The following is a 21,163-nucleotide window of genomic DNA, read 5'->3' as shown; positions in this document are numbered from 1 at the left end:
AACATAATGTATTCATCCACCAAACATATATCATGTAATTCAGGACTATACAGAGCTTGAGTATATTTCTTCTTCTTCTCTGTATCTTGACTGCTGAAATAGTCTACCCCTATAAAATGTGCTTTAAATAGGGTAGCCATTTTTCCAGCGATCTCACTAAGAGATTCACCAGCTAGAACTGACTCTTTCATGTCTAATGAAGTCATATCCCAAGCAATTTTCACTGATCCCATAAGACTCATTTCCAAAAGTTTAATGAAGTCCTTCTTTGTTGAGATCGAGTGTTCCTGCTGCAATTCTCATAGCAGATGTCCAATCATCTATGAGATCTTCCCTGTTTTTGAAGTCTAATACATCAAGGTTAAGCATAACCCCGTAAGGATGTATAGGATCCAAAACAGTTTTCCCATAGGGTGTTTGGTGCAAAGGAATTTGAGCTTCTCGTTGCCCTTGTCCCTGCTGGATGTGATCCTCCACCAGTATGGAAATCAGATTGAGCTTCTCTCATGTTTACATTCTGAGATCCCACACTTTCCCTGGGTGGTTCCTGGGAAGATGACCAGGTTATAGCAGGTGGTGTTTCACCTACTGCTGTGTTCATCTTTAGATCTACTACTTTGAGATTTGCGAAAGATTCCGCAAGCTCTTGTAGATCCTCTAAACCAATCCTTTCTAAAGTTGTCATCAGATAAATTTCTTTTCTGAGACAGACTTGATTAGATTGATCATTTTTTCTTCTTCAGTCAAAGGTTTTGACACCACTCTGGCCATTTCCTTGTTGATGTAACAAAGGTTCAGTACCAAAAAGATGGTGGTAACCAACCTCCTGAAGTTCTTCTACTGGAACTTGGTTGTTGTTCCAGTTTCTGAATTCTTGTTTGAATATCCTTTAAGGTTACAAGAATTTCTTCTTGTTTTTCTAGGATTTTCTCAACTCGTTGAGGTACATAATATAGCAAAGTGCCATAGCTTTGTACCGTTTTTTGGATTTCTCTAAGATCTGACGAAAGCTTAGAGGAATCTGGTGTTATTTCCAGAAACTTATTATTCTGTATCATAACTTTACCTGAGATTTTACCTGAGGGTACTGAAGATTCCCTTTCTGGTTCTGATATCTAACAATAGTTAGATGTACTTGTTTATATTCCAAAATATTGGAATATTCCTTGTAAATTATTTTCCTTGAACCGAAGTTCAGATCCATAATTTTTTCGATATTCTCCTTCTCATACAATTAGTTACTAGTAATAATAAAATTTGTGTTTGAAATAAATCAACCTTTAGCTCTGATACCATTTTCGAAAGCGCGGGATCAATTAAATCAAATAAGGCAGAAGGGTATTTTTGGCATTTTAAAATAAATTTTCTCTCTCCAGGTACTAGAACCCAACTTCATTTTCAAAGTGTACTGATACACAATTTACCCTTAAATAAACATATATTATTATTATTATTTAAAATATAGATGATAGAGATAAATGTGTCTTTTCATTTATTAATTCTGATATACTCGTTAATTTATAATTTTAATTGACTAAAAATCAAATTAATAATAATAAAAAATATGAAAAAGTATTATCCTTGTGCCTCAGCAGCCGCTGCATTTTTTTTCACACGGAGAAAGACACTCTACACCACTTGCGATCACCAAGACAACCATCACGGACCGAACCATGAGCGGAGTTATTAATCATGGTTCTATAATTTCTCTCTATTTGAATTTATCTAAGATGAAAAAAAGTTATTACAGGGAAGAAAAAAAAACAAATATATAAATTATTACATGATGCTGCGAGTTTGTATATTATATCGATTATCTTCATAATGAAAAATAAAATTTGTAATATAAATTTACTAACACTATTAATAATGTTTTTTTTTTTATAAAAAAAAGTTTCTATCTAAGTGTGGCAAATAGCATAAATTTAATAGTTTAGGGGTTTAAATAACAAATACGAAAATTCCGAAGGGCTGTTTGGTGAACGAGCTGCGGATATAATTGAGCCTCTCCTGCTCTGCAAATCTCTGCCTCCGTTTCCAGCGTCTCCATTTCTCTATTCACCAAAGAAACCCTTATTTCTCCGCCTATACACACACACCTTTCACTGTATCTATCTATTACGCCTTTTCACACACACAAAATCAACACAGTTGCTCTTTTTGATTTACATATCCAGGCCTCGTCTCTTCTCCCTCTCCGAAACCCTAATCTTCAGTTAACCCTAATTCCTGGAATTCCGAATCCATCGAAAGATTGTGATTAGGAGTTTTATACTGATATCATCACGAAATCGGATTTCAGGTGTTTAATTCACACAAGTTCTGTCTTTTGGAGTTTGGAAAATGCTTATCTATTTTTAGATTAATTTTGAAAATTCAGTTTTGCATATCAGTTGTTTATTTGTTTGTTTTTCTAGTCACTTTTGAACTGTGTTAAGCATCTGTAATATTTGATTCACGAATCAAGTTCTTGATACCATCGGGAGTTACTACGTCTGAGCTTTGCCTGAATTCTAATTTTACCCCCTTGTTTCTTTAGGTTTTTTTATATCTTTGAGAAAAGCTACGGCGAAAATGGCAGGAGGTGGAAACAGGAGAAGCGAGGGATCGTTGACAGCGAGCAACACCAATGTTTTTGCTGCACTTGATAGTTTGAGGAAGAAGAAGAAATCTGAGAAAGATAAGAGTTCTTCTAAGGGTGTTGCAAAATCTGCGTCTGGAATATCGAAGGATTCCGAGGACAAGACACAAGTGTACTGGGCTCCGACACCATTGACAGTGAAGTCGTGGGCTGATGTGGATGATGAGGATGATGACGATTACTACGCGACCACTGCTCCTCCTCAGGCGATATGGGCTGGTTCTGGTCCGAATAAAGCTGAAGAAATGCAGCAACTTGATCCTCTGGAGGTATAGGAATCAAGGATTTTTGTGTAGTACGGAATTGGTTTTGTTTGTGCAATTATGTGGGTGAATTTATGTGTTTGTTTTTCATGTTTGTCTTCATGTTCGAATGTGGTTAATTCTTTTTGAATGTCATACCGCTGAAATTATGCATTTGTTCTTTGCATTTAACCATTTTTGGCTTATAACAACATTAACGCTTGCTATATCTTGATTTTATATTCTTGGGAGGTTTTTTTATGAATGAATCTCTAGCATTTGTTATTCCTCGTACAAGCATATGATTTGCTTGAGTCAGTGATAGCACGGGATAGTAGAATTGGCTTTAGTGAGTTGTCATGTTGCTCTTGTTTGCCCTTTTTCCGGGTTTAATGTTTCTGTTACCAGAAATTTCTTGATTATATATTTTAATATATTGTTATTTGTCCAAATTGGATGATGTCATTACAAGATCGTTTGCCACTTGTTTTGTGTTCTTTTATCAAACAAATAGGAAATTCATCAATGTGTATTGTTAGTGATTGTGATTCTCTGTCAAGACAATTCTGATGTGAGCTAATACAGTGTAATGATGATGTTAATGAATTGATAATGTCAGAAGAGACAAATATTTATCCGGTATGAGTGGTATGTACTCTTGGCCCTTTCCCTTGAGTTGTGCAGTTCTCAATAATTATATTAATTGTTATTTTGTTAATTTAAAATAAGGATCCTGCATTGTCTGGGAATAAAATGCTTGATACATCACTTTGTTGAATGGACGAACTTTAACCCCTTGCTGTCTTCTTAGAAAACACTTTGTTGAATGGACGAACTTTGACCCCTTGCTGTCTTCTTAGAAAATATATTTATTGAATGCTACAATAATGATAGCTGATTCCCTATCAATGTTAAGAAATCAAACATGAAATTTTCTCAATTTCCTATCAAATCCATATCCTATAGTGCTCTTCTTTTCCCAAGTCTTTTATTGGTTTTGTGACTTGTGTTAAGACTTCCACTTCTTTAATTATGACTTTTGATTGCCTACGAAACACCGATTGAGAACTTATTTTTAACCATCACTGTGACTTTCTACTGAAACTGTAACAATTCTTTTATGCTTCTTGCATTAAGAAATATCAAAATAGCATTCAGCAAAAATCCTTATCGTCTGGAATCGTCGATGTTTGCAAAATATTTGAATCGTTAATTATATGTTGGTTTTAATGCATGAATTGTATTTGTAACTAGCCGCGTTTTTCAATCAAATTTTAGGAAAGCGAAAGTGAAGATGAACTTCTTGTTGAAGGTGATGATGATTTGGAAGATGAGCCTGAAAATGAAGTGGAGCCTGAAAATGAAGCAGAGGTGCTAGCACAGCCTGAGCCAACGGCCAAAAAGCCTGTTGAACTTTCTCCAGCACCTAAAGAGGCAGAGAGGCAGCTTTCCAAGAAGGAGATGAAGAAAAAGGAGCTTGCCGAGCTGGATGCTCTATTGGCTGATTTTGGAATTAACCAGAAAGAGAAAGCTGAAGATGAGCTAGCTGGTGACTACATTTCCTGGATTCTTTTAAACAACTAAATACCCCTGTCACACTGTGGACCTCAAGCTGAATTTCTCTTATTTAATACATATATGCAGATCCCACCATGGAAAAGAAGGACGGACAGTTGAATGAAGGTGCAGAGAATGCCCCTGCTGAATCAAAAAGCGCAAAGAAGAAGAAAAAGAAGGATAAGGCTGCAAAAGAGCTGAAGGAACCTCAGGATCAACCCCAGCCCGATGTTTCGGATTTTCCTAATGGACAAGAAAAACACGCTGCAGCTGAAGAAGTGGAGGAAGATGCATCTGGAGTTGATTTGAAAGAGCGGCTCAAAAGGGTGGCATCTTCCAAGAAAAAGAAATCCTCTAAAGATGTGGATGCTGCTGCGAGAGCTGCTTCTGCTGAGGCTGCAGCAAGGAGTGCAAGACTCGCAGCTGCGAAGAAGAAAGAGAAAAGCCATTACAACCAGCAGCCAGTACGGTAAGAAAAGATTATTGCGGATACTTATAAATGGAGCTGAATTTTTCATTGTTGGTTAATAAACTCAGATCTCCTGTCCAGTTTCTTGGTAGATGGACTTTACTATGATGTTACATTTCCCTGACCGATTTGGTTACTGAGATCTTGTTATATTTGAGTACTTTGGACGTATTAGATCAGTTTGTAACATACCAGTACTCCTGTATCTATCTTTATCTTTTATTTTATTATTAGTTCATGGGGTGAATTTTCTTTGATTTATCGCAGTGTGTCGCTTTACCATGTAAATTTGAACCAATCTTATATGGGGAAAAAAACTACATATAAAGTTTGAATCTTAATGATACTACATGTTTGATAATCCAGGCCCTTTTGACTGCTCTATGGTATTAAAGATGTCCGTCTTTCTTTGATTTCATGAGCTACATAGTATGTCAAACTTGAGGATCTTTAGAGAAACACAAATCGTATATTTTTATATAAGATTCTCAAATTCATCCCAAATTTAAAGAAGGTTCTAGTTTTCTGATTTTAAAAGCAAGTCCACATGGACAAATTCAGAAGTTTTGTTGAGCGGAGAAATGAATAGCTATGTATATCAAATGAGATGTACAAGTAAAAAATCGTTTCCCCTGTACTGCAAAAAATGCGGGGAAGGGAGGGCTTGCACCTTCCGTTGAAAATAACATGTGATCAAAGTTTTTTTTCCCTTTTATTCTTTTGTTCTTCGCTTTTTTACTCTTCCTCAATCAAAACACAATTCAAAACTCGGATGCCCCAAGAGAAGTAAGGTCATCTTTCTGAAATTATTTATTCTTCTGTTTACATTAATTCAACTCAATTAAGAATCAAAGGTTCACAATATTGGAAGAAATCATAGAGATAAGGGAAAAATTCGAAGAAAAAAAAAACTGACAAAAAACATAGACTACCCTTCAAGATTTTTTGAATTAAGATGTTGATGGTTCAAAATCAACAATTTCACGTATTTATGGAGTTCAATGAAGATTTGCAAGGATGATCTGAGAATAAAATCCATATTGGGAAACTGAAGAAAGAGGAGGAAAATAAATAATGGGTGTGGATTATTACAATATACTGAAAGTGGAGAGGAGTGCAACAGAGGATGATGTCAAGAAATCTTACAGAAGATTGGCCATGACATGGCATCCAGACAAGAATCCCAACAAGAAGGAAGCCGAGGCCATATTGAAGCAAATTTCAGAGGCCTATGAAGTATTTGATTTCTTTATGTTGCCTTAAAAAACATACACGAACACAGACAAATGGATCTTGATCCTGCCCATGTTTTATGTTAAACCACGAAATAACTGTTGGTTCTATTTAAGTTGCATTAGAAAATGTTTCTTTCGGTGAGATCTTCTTCTTGTTGCCCTTGTTTCATTGAAGCCAACGAGGCGTGCAACACCTTCAAATACCATTTTTTATTGCAAAACTTCATGTGTCATTTTGTATGATAACATGGGTTTCCATCCACATGATAAAAAATGTAAGAATGAGAGTGCTTGAACTTCTCTCCTCTTTATACGCTTTCACTTGAACGACATTCTTGCATCATTCTTAGGTCTTGAGTGATCCTCAGAAAAGGCAAGCCTACGATCAACACGGTGAAGAAGGTCTAAAAGACATGCCACCACCCGGTTCGGCAGAAAACCGAAACGGTTTCAATCCTCGAGATGCAGAAGATATTTTTGCTGAATTTTTTGGGAGTAACCCATTTGGATTTGGATCAGCGGGAGCCAGTAGGTCGATGCGGTTTTTGTGCAATGGAGGGACGTTTGAAGGATACAGTGGAAATGATAACAACTTTAGACACTATAACGATGGAAATGGAGTGAACATGGTAAAGAAACAACCACCTGTGGAGAGTAAATTGCCTTGCAGCCTTGAGGATCTGTATACTGGATCAACAAGAAAAACGAAGATATCTAGACAAGTGGTTCTAGCAAACGGGTAGGTATGATCTTTTTATTGCATGAAACCTCGTAACTTCAAGAGCATGTATTACAATATAAAATCATTACTTTTGCACCTCAAAATTATTATTGCATGGTAATTAGATCAACAAAACCTTAAAGAATGCTATTCTTCAACGGGGTCTTCCTTTTAAAAAAATGGATCCTGTTTGCAGGAGGTTGGCGCGAGAAACTGATATGTTAAACTATTGATATAAAACCTGAATGGAAAAAGGGAACGAAGATTACTTTTAAAGAAAGGAAATGAGCAACCGAACCATCTCCCTGCAGACCTTGTCAATATTCAGGAGAGATGGCAATGACTTGCTCATGAACTACAAGGTAACGTTGGCAGAAGCGATCTGGGGTGTAACTGTGGAGGCCAAAACATTGGACTATCGAGATTTGTTGATCCCAGCGAATGAAATCATCAGCCCTGGTTATGAAGTATTGGTTTCAGGAGAGGGTACGGCCTGTTGCGAAGGAGCCTTGGAATCGGGGTGATTTGAAAATCCGGTTCGAAGTTAAGTTCCCCACAAGATTGACAACTGGGCAACGAGCCGCACTCAAGCGGGCTCTGGGAGGTTGATATTAAAAGGGTTAAAGGGTTCATAGTTATATTTTTCTGGTGCGTGGACAGATGTTTCTTTCGCATCCATTGCATCTATCCACGTATGAAGCAGTGGTTCTTTTGGGATGTTTGATCGATTCTTGTTTTTTCTACCGACTCCCGCAGATTAATCATGTGTTTTTGCTGCATTTTTCTTAGAACAGAAAGGTATATATAATATGACATTTTATTGGTAAAATAAAATTTCATATATTTCAAACTCATTTATACAATCATATTGAATTATTCTCCGAAATAATATAATGGTAACAAGTTACACAACAATTTTCTCATCATTGTATGACCTAGAAACTGCTACAATTTTTTTCACATGCAAACTAATGCACATGACACGTTTAAAATTATGGAATGCAAATAACAATATACCCGGCAAACCAAAACAGTAAAGACCAATCAGTCATGGCATTTGGGCATCAACTCAAAAATACACAAGTATATACCCTCCAGCGATAGAGAAATATTGTGCTGAATATTATTCACCGAGTTTTGTCATATAGTTTGGTCTCGCAGGCTTGCGGTTGCTTGAGTCAGGGAACTCAAAATGGTCTCACCACATCTGTTTTGCAGAGAGGACACAAAGCGTTGATTTTCAGCCATTTATCAACACAATCTTTGTGAAAGAAATGGGAACAAGGCAACTCTCTGAGTTCATCATTGTGCACATATTTCGCCAAGCAAATACAGCATACCTGTGGAGCAGAATGACCAACCATATAATTCTTAGTCAGAACTACTGGGGTTCACAAGAGCTAGCTTGCAAACTTAAGCATCACATAAATTGAGTAAAGTTGCGTCCAAATTTATTCTCAAGGTTGAAAAACCACAAGAATGGGGTCAAATTTGGAGAAAATAAATTCAATGAAACAGTACAATAACATCTAGGACTTAAATTAAAGTTGGGTTAGGCATTTGTCATATCGAGTAAGTTCAATTTATGTAACATAGATGATTGTGATGTACTGACTAAGAAACTCAACATACACTGATAAATTTAAATGTCACTGCTACATATGGTGTTCTGACAAATTAACTTTCTAAACATGTATCTATTCATTGGCATCTAACCTTATATTTTTACAGAAAATAAAGGCAACAAGCACCTAGAGATATATTCTCAAATTATAGCTAAATCAGGCTTCAATGTCTTTTACACTTGCCCTTCCATAGACAAAAATAACAAAAAAGAATTTCGGAGAACAAAGTAGTCAAATCATTCAAATAAATCTATGTATACTGAAAAACTTAGGCATTTCTAGCATGAGATAACCAAAGCCTACCGCATCCTCTCCTGATATTAAACGCTCTTTTTCCGTTCCAGCAGCCACTATGCCACCTTCACCCGCTCCCGAGCTACTTTCCTTGTTACTGCTACTCTTAATTTTCCTTGCTTTGAATTTATAAGTTGGCAAAGAACTGATAGACTCTTGAGTAGCTCCTCTGTTTGGATATGCATCTTCTCTGAATCTCAGGACTGAAAATATACAAGGGAGGCAGCAGCAAATTGCCGCACAGAGGATAAAAGGCATCGCATATCCAATACAACTAAAGGTAAGAAACACTATACACAACCTGTATGTGAAGAAAATTCCATAAGTTGAGCAAAAGAAACCAAATAAATCAATATCTGTGGGACTCTGTGTGTGTAGAGAATGTGTATTATGGAAATAACCTGTACAAATTGGGAGCATCAGTTGAAGATGAGTGCCCTCCAAAAATCCAAACATTACCAACCACAAACCAAACCGCAAAAAAGCAATCCAAACCCATCTTGAAGTATTCAACAAACATCTTGAGCCTGCAAGAATAAGCCCAAAACATTTAGCTCTCATCAATATACTCAGTGTTATTCATGATAACAAGACAAAAGAGGTCCAAGTTTCTATGCAATAAATGGTAGTATTAAAGAACAATACCATCAATAATTTATCAAATGTTAGATCACTTTTTCAAATGGTATCAATGTTAAATCACTTTTCCAAGTTGCTAACTGAGACAAAGGAAACCATAACTATTTAACATTCATGTATATATCTCCTTGGAAAAAAATCAGGACAAAGTACCACTTCATGGATATCACTCCAATATGACCTTCCTGAAGATAAATGACCGTAAGTACCAAAAACTTACGTCTGTGCTAGTTCTTGGCAGAATGAAAATTGAGGGGAAATAACGGAAACTCAGGAAGGAACAAGTTTTCCATATATTAATATGCAAAGAAGCAAGAAGTAGATTGTTTAGACCAAAAATGTTATTCTAAGATCATCGACCATTACAATATTATAAATGAGTTCACTCATGTATATATGGGAATATCATTTTGGCACATCAAATTCCTTCTTTTTCTTCAGTTTTATCAAGCCATTCTAAAGCAGATTGTACACAAAGTCAGCACTCAACCACACCATTGAGTATTTTATCTCACATAACTCACCAATAACCTTCTTCGTCTCATGACATCTTCAGGCTCACAAATTTTGAAAAATAAAAGCATTCTAAAGATATAGGGCCCAACTTGTATAATATTGGATGAAAAGATTAATGAGAACTGTGATACCTAGATTTTTTCTCCTGTATTTGCTGAAACCTTTTCCTATCATTTGGAACCTGTCTAATTCTTCTGTCAATGTGTGCTATTCCAATGTCCAAGCCATATTAAAATATCTAACATTTCTTCTCGAATGACTCTGCAAGATTTGTGACTGACTTCTCTAAACAAGACTTGTAACTAGATTCCTAGAGACATCACGAGGAAATGCATCGATGTTGTAAATAACATCTCAGCACATAATCCACTACGTTCAGTGACTCGCAACCACTTCCTTGTTCCTGCTTGAAATTTTCTCCAAGCCAACAAGTTACAATCTTGAAATCACTTTGTGCATGAGGCCAAATCAAGGAGCAACAAAACACATCAAAGAACTCAATACTAGTGAAAACCACTTAAGTATCCACAACTGCAATTTCAAAAATCCAAATTCATTGACAAATGCGACAACTTGATCCATCCCCAAAAAGGAAATTAAGAAAGGAAAAAACAACAGTATTGATTTTGATTCCATTACAGCCTTGAGATATAATAACATGAAAAAAAACAAAACAAAAGGATTAAACAAAAAATTTGATTACCTTGGATTTGGCAACACATTACTTTGAATGCCTCTAGTTGTCATTGCAGTTGTCCAGCGATCTTCCGCCCCCATAACTCTTCCAGTCAAGGAACCTGAACTATTGTTGCCTTGAGAGGACTCTTGACTTTGTTGAGAGGAAACCTGTTCAGAAACCTGGTTTCGATATTTAAAACGCCAATAGAGAAGAGGAAGAATCGCCAAACATCCAGATGCATAACCAACAATCCATGTTCTCAAAGGAGCTCGTGGTTTCTCATGATTTGACAGAGATAAAACAATAATAGCAGCAATAATTTGGCTAACTGTCAGCACTAGCTCAACGGATATCCATAACCCAGAATTTAATGGACTCCTTTGGCGACCTCGACTATTTCCTCTTCTTACTAGTGATGAATTCCTTGAGTTCGAGTCATTTAAAGGATATAGAGGAGCCCTTGAACTAGTAGACATCAGATCTTCACTATGTTGCTGCTCCATGCCACTTGATGCCCTCTCACGGGAGGAGCCAGATGAAGAAGCGTCACTACTAGTAGCAATTTCAATAACATGTTCATCTGCATAATGAATATCTGCTCGGTCCATTAACAACGGGACTTTGTTTGTTTGGCTTTTACGATGAAGTCCAAGCAAGGGCAAAGCCATGCAAGTTCACAGAGCAGACAAAGAAAGCAGATAACATGGAATAACACGCTTGCTAAAGTTAAATTCGTGATATAATTTGGTCACAGCCGAATGTGGTGGAATTTTTCTCTACACCAGCCTGCGTATGTTAAACTCTGTTTCCTGGTCAATAACAGGAGGCAGGAAATAGTAATCATGCTAACAAACTATTACACCTCTTTCAATAAAAACTAAACCATCAAATTATAAGTATTAAAGTATGAAGTGCAGTGAATTATCTAGCCAACCAAACCATCTTAACTTACACTATTTCGATCAAACCACCAATCATCAGCATAAACTCATCGAAATTACCATGACATTCCGAAACGAAAACACACAGTAAAAGGGGACAAGAAAATCCTTCATTGATGCAATTTCCAGAATCCAAATAGATTTCAGTCTCCGAATGCTAAAATAGAGATCCCAATTAGCAAAGGCGTTAAATCGTTGATCATATTTCACGGACTATGACCAAAAGAATCCAAACCCCCAAGTAGCAAGAATTTCAAGAAACATAAACTGAGCATTAGAATTGAAACCCAAAAAAAGAACGGAAAGACACCCATTCATCTACACGACAACCAACCAAAAGACCCATAAATGATCATAAAAATTATCAATCTAACAGATTAAGCAAAAGGAAAATATGATACTGACGAGTGTTTCAATACAGCCAGGCGAAAACCCAGACAGAGATTTCCGCTTTGAATCGCTTATTTTGATGATTTTTGGATCATTACTTTTGTCGAATCTGTAGAAAATAACTTAAAGAGTTCGTTTTTTAATCGTCTTCCGATGTCTTGAATTTCTGCCTGGCTTGACAGAGTCATCCTAGAATATTCTATTAAATCAACAGTGGTCTGAAATTCTTTCTAAGAAAACTATATTTAGAATATTAATTTTTTGAAATGAAATTTCAAATTATTATAATTTTTATTATCTTTAAATAAATAGAAATTAAATATTTTAGTTCTTGTTTTCAAAATTCAAAGGCATAACAAATCATTCTAATCGAGTTTAAATGGATTTGAATTAACTAATTTCATAATAGTTCTCCTGTTAATTAAATAACCAATTTTCAGTTATTCATTAAATTTTTCAAAAATAAATTTCATTTTATATGCTAGGTAATTTTCTTGGGATAGTCGTGGAACTATATTAATTTATATGTTGCACATGCTTATATTTATACTCATCATCATCATATGACATTAATCTATTAATATACAATTATGATATATTTCATTAAATACAATAGATGACAGATACATAGATGAAAGCGGATAATAAATAACATAGCTAAATTATATATATATATATATATATATATAAATATATTTATATTGTATAGAACTAATTAGATGGTATGGGGTCACAAAATTTTGCAAGGTGTTGTGATGAATGTATTTGAATTAAATATATATGAAACTAAATAGAAGCAATAAAATATTAAATTCTATCATTGTAGCCACATGCCATTTCCCCTTCCCAATAATTGAAAAAGAGTTTCCAAACGATTTCAACCTCATGTGTGGAAAGTGAATATATAATATAGTTTGAGTTATTGGTATTTTAAATGAGAGATAAATTTGTGTTAAACTAAAATATCAGAATTTGATAAACTATTTTAGTCGATTAATGTTCGGATCAAATTTTAAAGCTTATAATTTACAAGTAAATATTTGAGAGAGAGTGTCATATTACAGTAGAAACGTAAAAACTACATATGGAGGAGTACCGTATTGATGTATGTATATGTGGCATGTATGCAATTGCATGACAAGTATGTTTTCCACAGTGAAGAGATGTAATTTACCATTCGGATGAAAGAAAGAGAGGCCAAATCTCATGCAATCCATCTGCATACAGAAAAAAGTGCTGTCATCATTCGTTTTCTTTTTTCTGTCTTCTCAACGCAAGCGAAGAGACAAACAATTGACAACTCATTTGAAATTATGGAAGTTGATCCTTCTCTTTTCAACAAATCCACCCATCTGTGACAAAGTTTCATCAGCATAATTGAAGAAATACGCACATATGTCTCTCTCCACCGGCTGGAAACGCTTGGTAGTCTAAGATCCAACCTTTTCCCTGTAATCTGCGTGTGTGTTTGTGTTTGTACCCCCACCCCCCTTCTCATTCGCATCTTTATTTCTATAATCTTGTCTCTGTTTGTGTTCTTTTCCCCCTTCTTTTGAGCTGAAAAGTTTGTGCAGTTAGCATATATGTGTGTAGATGAAATCTTTTTTTTATGTAATATGTGGGGATTTTGTTAATTATGTTTTCTTCAATGGTGGGTTGTGGCAAGAGTTTTTCTTTATCTAGCTGAAAATTGTGTGGGATGTATTGACGTGACTTGTAGGGTTTGTTGGCTTCTTTTTCCTTAGAAATCTTTGTTCAAAATTTGTTCGAAGCTCACAATTTATGATGTTAATTTTTATTCATGGGATTTTCTCGATTTAAGTTTTTTTTTCCCAGATCCCCAATTTTTAACATCTATGGACTATTCTCTGGGCTAGATTTTCATACATCTCCTCCACTTCAAATTAGTTTAAGTTGAAAACACTAAAAGCAAAGCTGCAGTCTAGATTTTCTAAGAAAAGTTTCAGTCTTTTATCCAATCGAAAGAGGAAATTGGAAACCCAGAATGTGGAAGCAAATTCTTAACAAACTCCCTCGAAAATCCCAGAAGACGGATCAAGATTCGCAAAGAAACCCTAGTTCAGGCCCATACGTACCATGCCAGGTTACTGTCCGGGCCAATGCAGCCAACCCTGCTATCAAACGGGCTTCAGCTGCAGTCTTTCCAGCCAGTGTTATTGCAGGAATTGAGCCGTTGCAAGCCTTCAAGGATGTTCCAAGTTCAGAAAAAATGAATCTTTTCATTAGTAAGTTAAGTCTTTGCTGTGTAGCATTTGATTTCACTGATCCGACCAAAAATATCCAAGAAAAGGAGCTTAAGCGAGCCACACTGCTCGAGCTTCTTGATTTTGTATCACAGAGCCCTCCAAAATTCTCGGAGCCTGCGATTTTAGCATTGTGCAAAATGTGCTCCATTAATTTGTTCCGTATTTTCCCACCTAATTATCAGCTGAGTAACAAAAGTGCGGGTGAAAATGATAATGATGATGAGCCAACTTTCGATCCTGCGTGGTCTCACTTGCAGATAGTGTATGATTTCCTGCTCAAGTTTGTGACTTCCACTTCTTTGGAGGTGAAAGTTGCGAAGAAATATATCGATCATTCCTTTATTCTGAAAATAATCGACATGTTTGATTCGGAAGATCCCAGGGAACGGGACTGTCTGAAGGCGATTCTGCATAGGATTTATGGGAAGTTTATGGTCCACAGGCCATTTTTAAGAAAGTGCATAAGCGATGTGTTCTACAGATTTGTATTTGAGACAGAGAAGCATAATGGGATTGCTGAGTTGTTGGAGATTTTTGGGAGTGTCATCACGGGATTTGCTGTACCTTTAAAAGAGGAGCATAAGATATTTCTTTGGAGAGCATTGGTTCCGCTACACAAGCCCAAGTCGTTGGGGATTTACTTTCAGCAGCTGTCGTATTGTGTGACTCAGTTTATCGAGAAGGATCCTAAATTGGCTGGCGTTGTGATTCATGGGCTATTGAAATATTGGCCGATTACAAATAGCCAGAAGGAGGTGATGTTTTTAGGGGAGTTGGAGGAGATTCTCGAAGTGATCAATATCGCTGAGTTCCAAAAGATCATGGTTCCGTTATTCCAGAGAATCAGAAACTGCATAAATAGTTACCATTTTCAGGTGACTGTTCAATTCTACAGTATCTTTCCTTAACCCCTTTTTTAGTTGCATTTGATAAAATAATGATGTGTAATTCTTTAGCTGGAGTATTGGAGTTTAATATCTTCCGTTGTCTGTTAAGATGGTTAAGTTCCTATTTTTTTTCCACAAGAAGATAACGTGTGATTATGGAAAAGCATTTACTTTATTAGATTGATATACGAAATTTTTATTGGTTTTTGTATTATCTAATACCTCTGTCGTCATAAGTTGGCTACTGGAAAGAGGTTGTGATATGGCATTAAATATGAGTAAAACCCGACGCATCACTTTTTGAAAAAAAATTGTTACGCATGCATGTCATTGACGAAAGTTTGTTTTCAACTGTCACTAAATTGCATAGGAGGAGCCCCTCCACTCATAACAAATGTTATTTCTCTAGGTTGTTATACCGAATCTTGCAATTTCAAGTTGTGTCTGAACAAAGCTTTAGCGAAACTCCTGAAAAGGGATTAAAGATCATCTAATGAGAGCAACTGGGATCAACATTTTCTGAAATATTAAAAATGGTCTTGATAAGGCCGATTAAACTTTAATGCAGGCTAACCATCCGAGACCACTGGGTACTCCGGTTAGAAAATATTAGGCTGCTAGAATAATCAGCCCGACATCAGGCATTATACTTGATCGATAGCCTCGAGGTGGTGCTATTCTTGACTGAAGGGTTTTATAGTTTGCAGTGATAGCTTTTTCAACATGGAAAAATTAATAAAGAGAGTGTTTAATGATGTTTAGGTATATTGAATGGTAATATCTCTGTACTCTTTTTTGGAGATGCATAGCAGAATTTATCAAATGCCATATGGTTTTACTATCAAGGGATCTTAGCCTCTCTTTTTTTTTTTTTGCCCCATTTGATATGTTATTTTGACCGATCATATATTTAATTCTGTCTCTATTACATTTCTTTTACATTAAAGTTTATCTATCTTTCCTCTTTTAGTCTTGCAAGATCTCCTGCGCCATGTGAAATATTGTCACTGAACTAAAGCTTTTTAGCAGATGAATAGATTCCAGTTTAATTCAATTTCCTCCGGTCCCATTGCAGGTAGCCGAAAGGGCTCTGTTTTTGTGGAACAATGACCAAATTGTCAATCTAATTGCACACAACCGCCAAATTATACTGCCCATAGTATTCCCAGCTCTGGAAACCAATGCACAAAACCACTGGAACCATGCTGTCCTGAACTTGACTTTGAACGTGAGAAAAATGCTCGCAGAAATGGACGATGCTCTGGTGTTAACGTGCATATCCAATTGCCGAGAGGAGCAAGAGAAAATGAATTTGGTCATGGAAAAGCGAAAGGAAACTTGGGAGCGTTTGGAAAATAGGGCTAGTCTTCAGCCAGTATCAGGAAACACTGCTGTTCTGGTAACTTATTAACCACATCTTTTTCCTGTTAAGACAAGACCTTGCTGGCCTTTGTTTGTCCCAGAATCATTTTGTGATGGATTTGTTGCTGTTTAAATATGTTGTTTTCCCCAACGGAAGGCAGGGGAAGTGTATCTCTTTAGCTGCATCTTTTGTAAGGTGACTTGTGACTGCTTCCATGTGTGCCTTAATGATTTGCAGGTGCTATCTTTTCTTTATGTCTGCATCTCAACTTTTTATTGTTAATAGACTACCAATTTGACTTTCAAGAGAGATGAAAGGTAGATTTCATGAATGAAGAATGAGTGTCAATGCACGATTTTTTCATTTTGTGTTGTCTCTAGACGAGTCCGACGAGGACAAAAGTATGACACTAGAATGGATGATGCATGAACAATTCTCATGAAGCTTTGTGTGACATGAATCTGGTTGTGTAAATTGTCACGTAGACATTCACTAGCAAGGCATGTGTTTTTGAACGTTTTTATTCTAGTCTTACAACCGAATTGGAAATTGTTATTTGTTTTCTGTTCAAAAATAGAAAACCAGAATATCAGAACCAAGCCTGGGATCTGGGTCATAAACTACTTAACCCAGTCCAAATTCTGTTCCTACTAAAACTAGAAACGCAATAATACACGAATTAAAAATTGTTTTTATAGAAAAGTAGGGGGCAGTTTTAGAATTAAATCGAACTTCAATTTTAAAGAAAAGTGTGAAAGATAAAGTTCGAAAATGAAATACAATCTACTCAATTTTAAAATGTGTTTGAAAATGCTAATTCTCGTCTCCTACGAATGCAAACAATCTGTGTTTGTTTTTTTTTTTAAACACAAATTTCAAGACAAGAAGCAGCCCAGGTCCAAGATTTTTGTATTTTTCTATAATATATGTAATAGAATGGAAAAATACATAGCCAAGTCATGGATGGATGAGTGTCAAACTTTCTTTCACGCTGTTTCACTTTTGTCTTCGTAGAACACAACAAAATTGCAACCCTACAGCCAACGTTTGATGCACCAAGTCATCACAGACCGTCCCTGTTTAAACTTACAATATCTATGAGATTACTTCCTATCAATGATCACAAGATATATCATAAGTTTGTTTCGAATGATATGAACGGAGAAGACGGGTTTTGTCCTATAACGGGTTCTATGCGACTCGATTCTCAAATTCATTGTATCAATTTGACTCAAAATTAGAATGAAGAATTTAAAATCCGACACTAAAACATTCTTTTGCTTCAATTTTAAATTCACTCATCAACTCAATCATATGAAATTTATGCATTTTAAATAAATCGTATTATATCAAATCATTGAATGCAAACAAAACTTTATTTTTAAAAAATATATTGTTTAGTCAATCAATTTAAGATCATACATGATCGAGGTTTAAAGGAACTATCAAGTCTAATATGTCCGCACAGAATGGAAAACATTTTGTACGGAGAGGGAAAAAAAGGTAACAGTTTAATATTTCAATGATTTAATAATTTGTTAAATATTTAATGGGGCATCTTAGTGCATGAACACCAATTGTTGTGCAGAACCATCTCCACAAGTGTGTGTTTGTTTGTGTGTCTATATATATATATATATATATATATATATATATATATATATATATATATATAAAGACAGCACTCGGTCCATAAAGCCGTCCAGCGACGTGTAAATTAAAACTCATTAAAATCTATAATAATTGTTCCTAATGTATATATTTTATGTATCTCACCTAACCTTTGGTAAGTCCAAAACGTATATCATATATATAAGCCCATTTTTCATTTCTCATTTCTCAATCAAACATAGTACCTACACAAAAATCCTTAATGGCGACAACTTTCTCAGAAGTCTATGGCGACACTCCTCTCCAACTTAAACACATAGTCCCTCTCGATTTCGACTCGATCCACGACCTACCTGACTCACATGTGTGGACCGAACCCTTCGATCTTTTATCGGGAAAACGTATATGTCAGTCACATATGGACCAATCAAACGTGCCCATTGTAGACCTGGCGGCTCCAAATGCTTTGGAACTAGTGGGTGATGCATGCCGAAAATGGGGAATGTTCCAAGTGATGAACCATGGGGTGCCCTCGAGTTTGGTCGGTGATGCCGAGTCAAATGTTCGCCGGTTGTTTGCTCTCCCTGCTGAGCAGAAACTGAAGGCGTTGCGTTCTCCAGGTGGAGCCACCGGGTATGGGGTGGCTCGGATTTCTCCCTTTTTCTCCAAGTTAATGTGGCATGAGGGCTTCACCATTATGGGTTCTGCGGTCGAGCATGCTAAAATACTTTGGCCTCAGGACTATGAAGAATTTTGGTAAGCCCGTGGATATATAGGTTATTTATAACTACATATAACATGATAAAATCCTTACAATATGCGCTTAATTTAAAATCCAAGATTAATTTCAAATATGTTTTATTGCTCGGATGAATCGTGATGGATCCAAAATACACACAAAATGAATGTTATTTTAAATCTATTTTCAAATTCTCTCTCCAAATCAAACTCTTCCCTCAAAATGCAACATTTTTTAAAAATAATCCCATTTGGCCATTTCTTCTCACGCTGGAAACAATTTTTAATATTATTAATATTACTTAAGTTATTGCAATATGCAGTACTATAAAATCTTGAAAATTACGTAAGAGAAAATCATCCATAATCCATTTTAAATAATATAATACCATATTCGTCACATTAGACTGTTGGATTAATATAATTCATAAATATGGTAGATTATATATATTTGACTGTTGGATTAATATAATATCTTGTTCGTCACATGGTAAGCGCCACCTATACACATGTATATCTAAAGTTTAATTTTTGTATGAAAAGTTTGGTGATGTGATGTGATGGGATAATATCTTGAAATGAGTAATCCTACGTGTAAACTTAATTAATCTCAATTATCTTAAATCTAACCTCAGATGAAACGAGTATGCAGTAAGGTCTCATTCGTTATATGTATGGGACAATGTATAGGATAAAAATGAAGACGATCCTAATTAACTTAGTTGTACTTACGATATATAGAGCTTTAGACAACATTACTTATATTTGGCCTAAGACGATAACTGAGTCATTCGAACCCAACTCGATCGATCTATGAAATCAAAATTGAGTTCGAGTTCAGTTTAGATCGAGCCCATTGTAGCACTAGCTAGTAGCATGATATTAAACTTGCAAATTTATTGATAAATAAATAACATTATTTTGATTTTGCAGCAATGCAATGGACGACTATCAAAAACAGATGAAATCATTAGCCCACAAAATCTTGGTCCTCATCCTCGAGTCCTTGGAGGCAAAAGATCTAGAAACCCTAGTTTCTGCAGCTTCTGTCCACAAATATTCTGAAGGGGCATTGCAGCTAAATTCTTATCCTTGTTGCCCCAACCACAACCAAGCCATTGGCTTAGCTCCGCACACAGATTCCCTGCTTCTTACAATTCTGCATCAAAATGACACAGAGGGTCTTCAGGTTTTTCGCGAAAACTCGGGATGGATAACAGTTCCTCCAGTTTCAGAAGCCCTAGTCGTCAATATAGGTGATCTCTTGCACATCATATCAAACGGAGAGTTTCGGACGGCGTATCATCGTGTGGTTCCTAACGAAACGAGGCACAGGTTTACGATGGCCTTCTTCTACGGCCCTCAAGGTGATTCTGTGGTTGCTCCTCTGTCGAGCCTCGGTTCTCCCCGGTATCGTTCAGTGACGGTTAAAGAGTATCTCAGCATCAAGAACAAGCATCTTGAGAAGGCAATTCCGTTGCTTAAAACAGGGTAGATGCGTTCATTTTGATCAATTCTTGAATTGCCAACTTGAAAAGATAAATATTTTGGGGAGACGATATATTTTTATTTCGGCCAAATGAGCTGAGTGATTGTATGATAAATAATGGTGTTTTTATGGGAAATAATGTGAGGTTATAATTATTAATTTTTGTAAATAAATAATGTAAAATCAATAATATCATCTGAAACATTAGGGTAGTTTTCCTTTTAAAAAGACTGCAAACGCAAACTAAAATTGTAACTGATAAAATAGATAAATGATGAAAATAATTTCTCACTTCTAATATTCATTCAGTAAGCCATCAACGAATAGATGCAAAGAGAGACAATAAATAATAATAATAATAATAATAATAATAATAATAATAATAATAATAAAAAATTGATTAATCAGTAGCATATATTGGCATACATACAAAATCGAATATGTTTATTTAAAAGCATGTTGAATCACGTAGAGACAGGCATAAAGACATGCATAGTGACAAGCTAAGCTTGGTAATGCATTAATTAATGTTACCAATATTTTAATTATTTAATCAATAAGGCTTTATCTGCCGAGGATTTTGAGCATTTATATATTATTAGGGGAAAATATTCAAAATGAATTTTCTAAATTTGTCAAGTTTGTGTTCTAGTCTTATAAATATTTAAATTTGAGTTTTCATCATGTACAAGTTAGGTTATGTTTTAGCTTTTGATCTTTTTTTTCGAAATGTTGACTTGATGTTAGAAATACTGATATGTTATCGAGAAAAACCGATATATTTGACGTTACACGTCAAAATTCTGTAAAAAGAAGACCAAAAATAAAAATATAATCTAAATTAGATAACTAAAATACG

At 35.5% G+C, this 21,163-nt stretch overlaps 4 protein-coding genes and 1 pseudogene across 4 annotated transcripts; 4 read left to right on the top strand and 1 right to left on the bottom strand.

The window, feature by feature from the left end:
• Positions 1 to 2,010: 2,010 nt before the first annotated feature.
• On the top strand, positions 2,011 to 5,137 carry LOC140822294 (uncharacterized). Its single transcript, XM_073183029.1, has 4 exons — positions 2,011 to 2,304; positions 2,540 to 2,910; positions 4,162 to 4,432; positions 4,528 to 5,137. The coding sequence occupies exons 2-4, from the start codon at positions 2,575 to 2,577 to the stop codon at positions 4,911 to 4,913; spliced, it is 993 nt and encodes a 330-aa protein (XP_073039130.1). The 5' UTR covers positions 2,011 to 2,304; positions 2,540 to 2,574; the 3' UTR covers positions 4,914 to 5,137.
• A 147-nt stretch (positions 5,138 to 5,284) lies between these two features.
• On the top strand, positions 5,285 to 7,626 carry LOC140822295 (uncharacterized; annotated as a pseudogene).
• A 164-nt stretch (positions 7,627 to 7,790) lies between these two features.
• On the bottom strand, positions 7,791 to 11,286 carry LOC140822293 (E3 ubiquitin-protein ligase At1g63170-like). The gene is made up of 4 exons (XM_073183028.1): positions 10,643 to 11,286; positions 9,186 to 9,311; positions 8,794 to 9,085; positions 7,791 to 8,205 (listed from the first exon to the last, which is right to left on the bottom strand). The coding sequence occupies exons 1-4, from the start codon at positions 11,284 to 11,286 to the stop codon at positions 8,053 to 8,055; spliced, it is 1,215 nt and encodes a 404-aa protein (XP_073039129.1). The 3' UTR covers positions 7,791 to 8,052.
• A 1,824-nt stretch (positions 11,287 to 13,110) lies between these two features.
• LOC140822285 (serine/threonine protein phosphatase 2A 57 kDa regulatory subunit B' kappa isoform-like) lies at positions 13,111 to 16,720 on the top strand. The gene is made up of 2 exons (XM_073183014.1): positions 13,111 to 15,091; positions 16,179 to 16,720. Exons 1-2 carry the CDS (start codon positions 13,955 to 13,957, stop codon positions 16,512 to 16,514), a joined length of 1,473 nt encoding a protein of 490 aa, XP_073039115.1. The 5' UTR covers positions 13,111 to 13,954; the 3' UTR covers positions 16,515 to 16,720.
• Positions 16,721 to 18,331: 1,611 nt separating this feature from the next.
• LOC140822289 (gibberellin 3-beta-dioxygenase 1-like) lies at positions 18,332 to 20,367 on the top strand. Its single transcript, XM_073183018.1, has 2 exons — positions 18,332 to 18,833; positions 19,749 to 20,367. Exons 1-2 carry the CDS (start codon positions 18,340 to 18,342, stop codon positions 20,308 to 20,310), a joined length of 1,056 nt encoding a protein of 351 aa, XP_073039119.1. The 5' UTR covers positions 18,332 to 18,339; the 3' UTR covers positions 20,311 to 20,367.
• Positions 20,368 to 21,163: the final 796 nt, after the last annotated feature.

The sequence above is a fragment of the Primulina eburnea genome, unplaced genomic scaffold, assembly GCF_022965805.1.
Source record: "Primulina eburnea isolate SZY01 unplaced genomic scaffold, ASM2296580v1 ctg739_ERROPOS5529518, whole genome shotgun sequence".
Taxonomy (NCBI): domain Eukaryota; kingdom Viridiplantae; phylum Streptophyta; class Magnoliopsida; order Lamiales; family Gesneriaceae; genus Primulina; species Primulina eburnea.
Note: the sequence above shows the minus strand (reverse complement) of the source record. Positions and strands in the feature narration are given on the sequence as shown.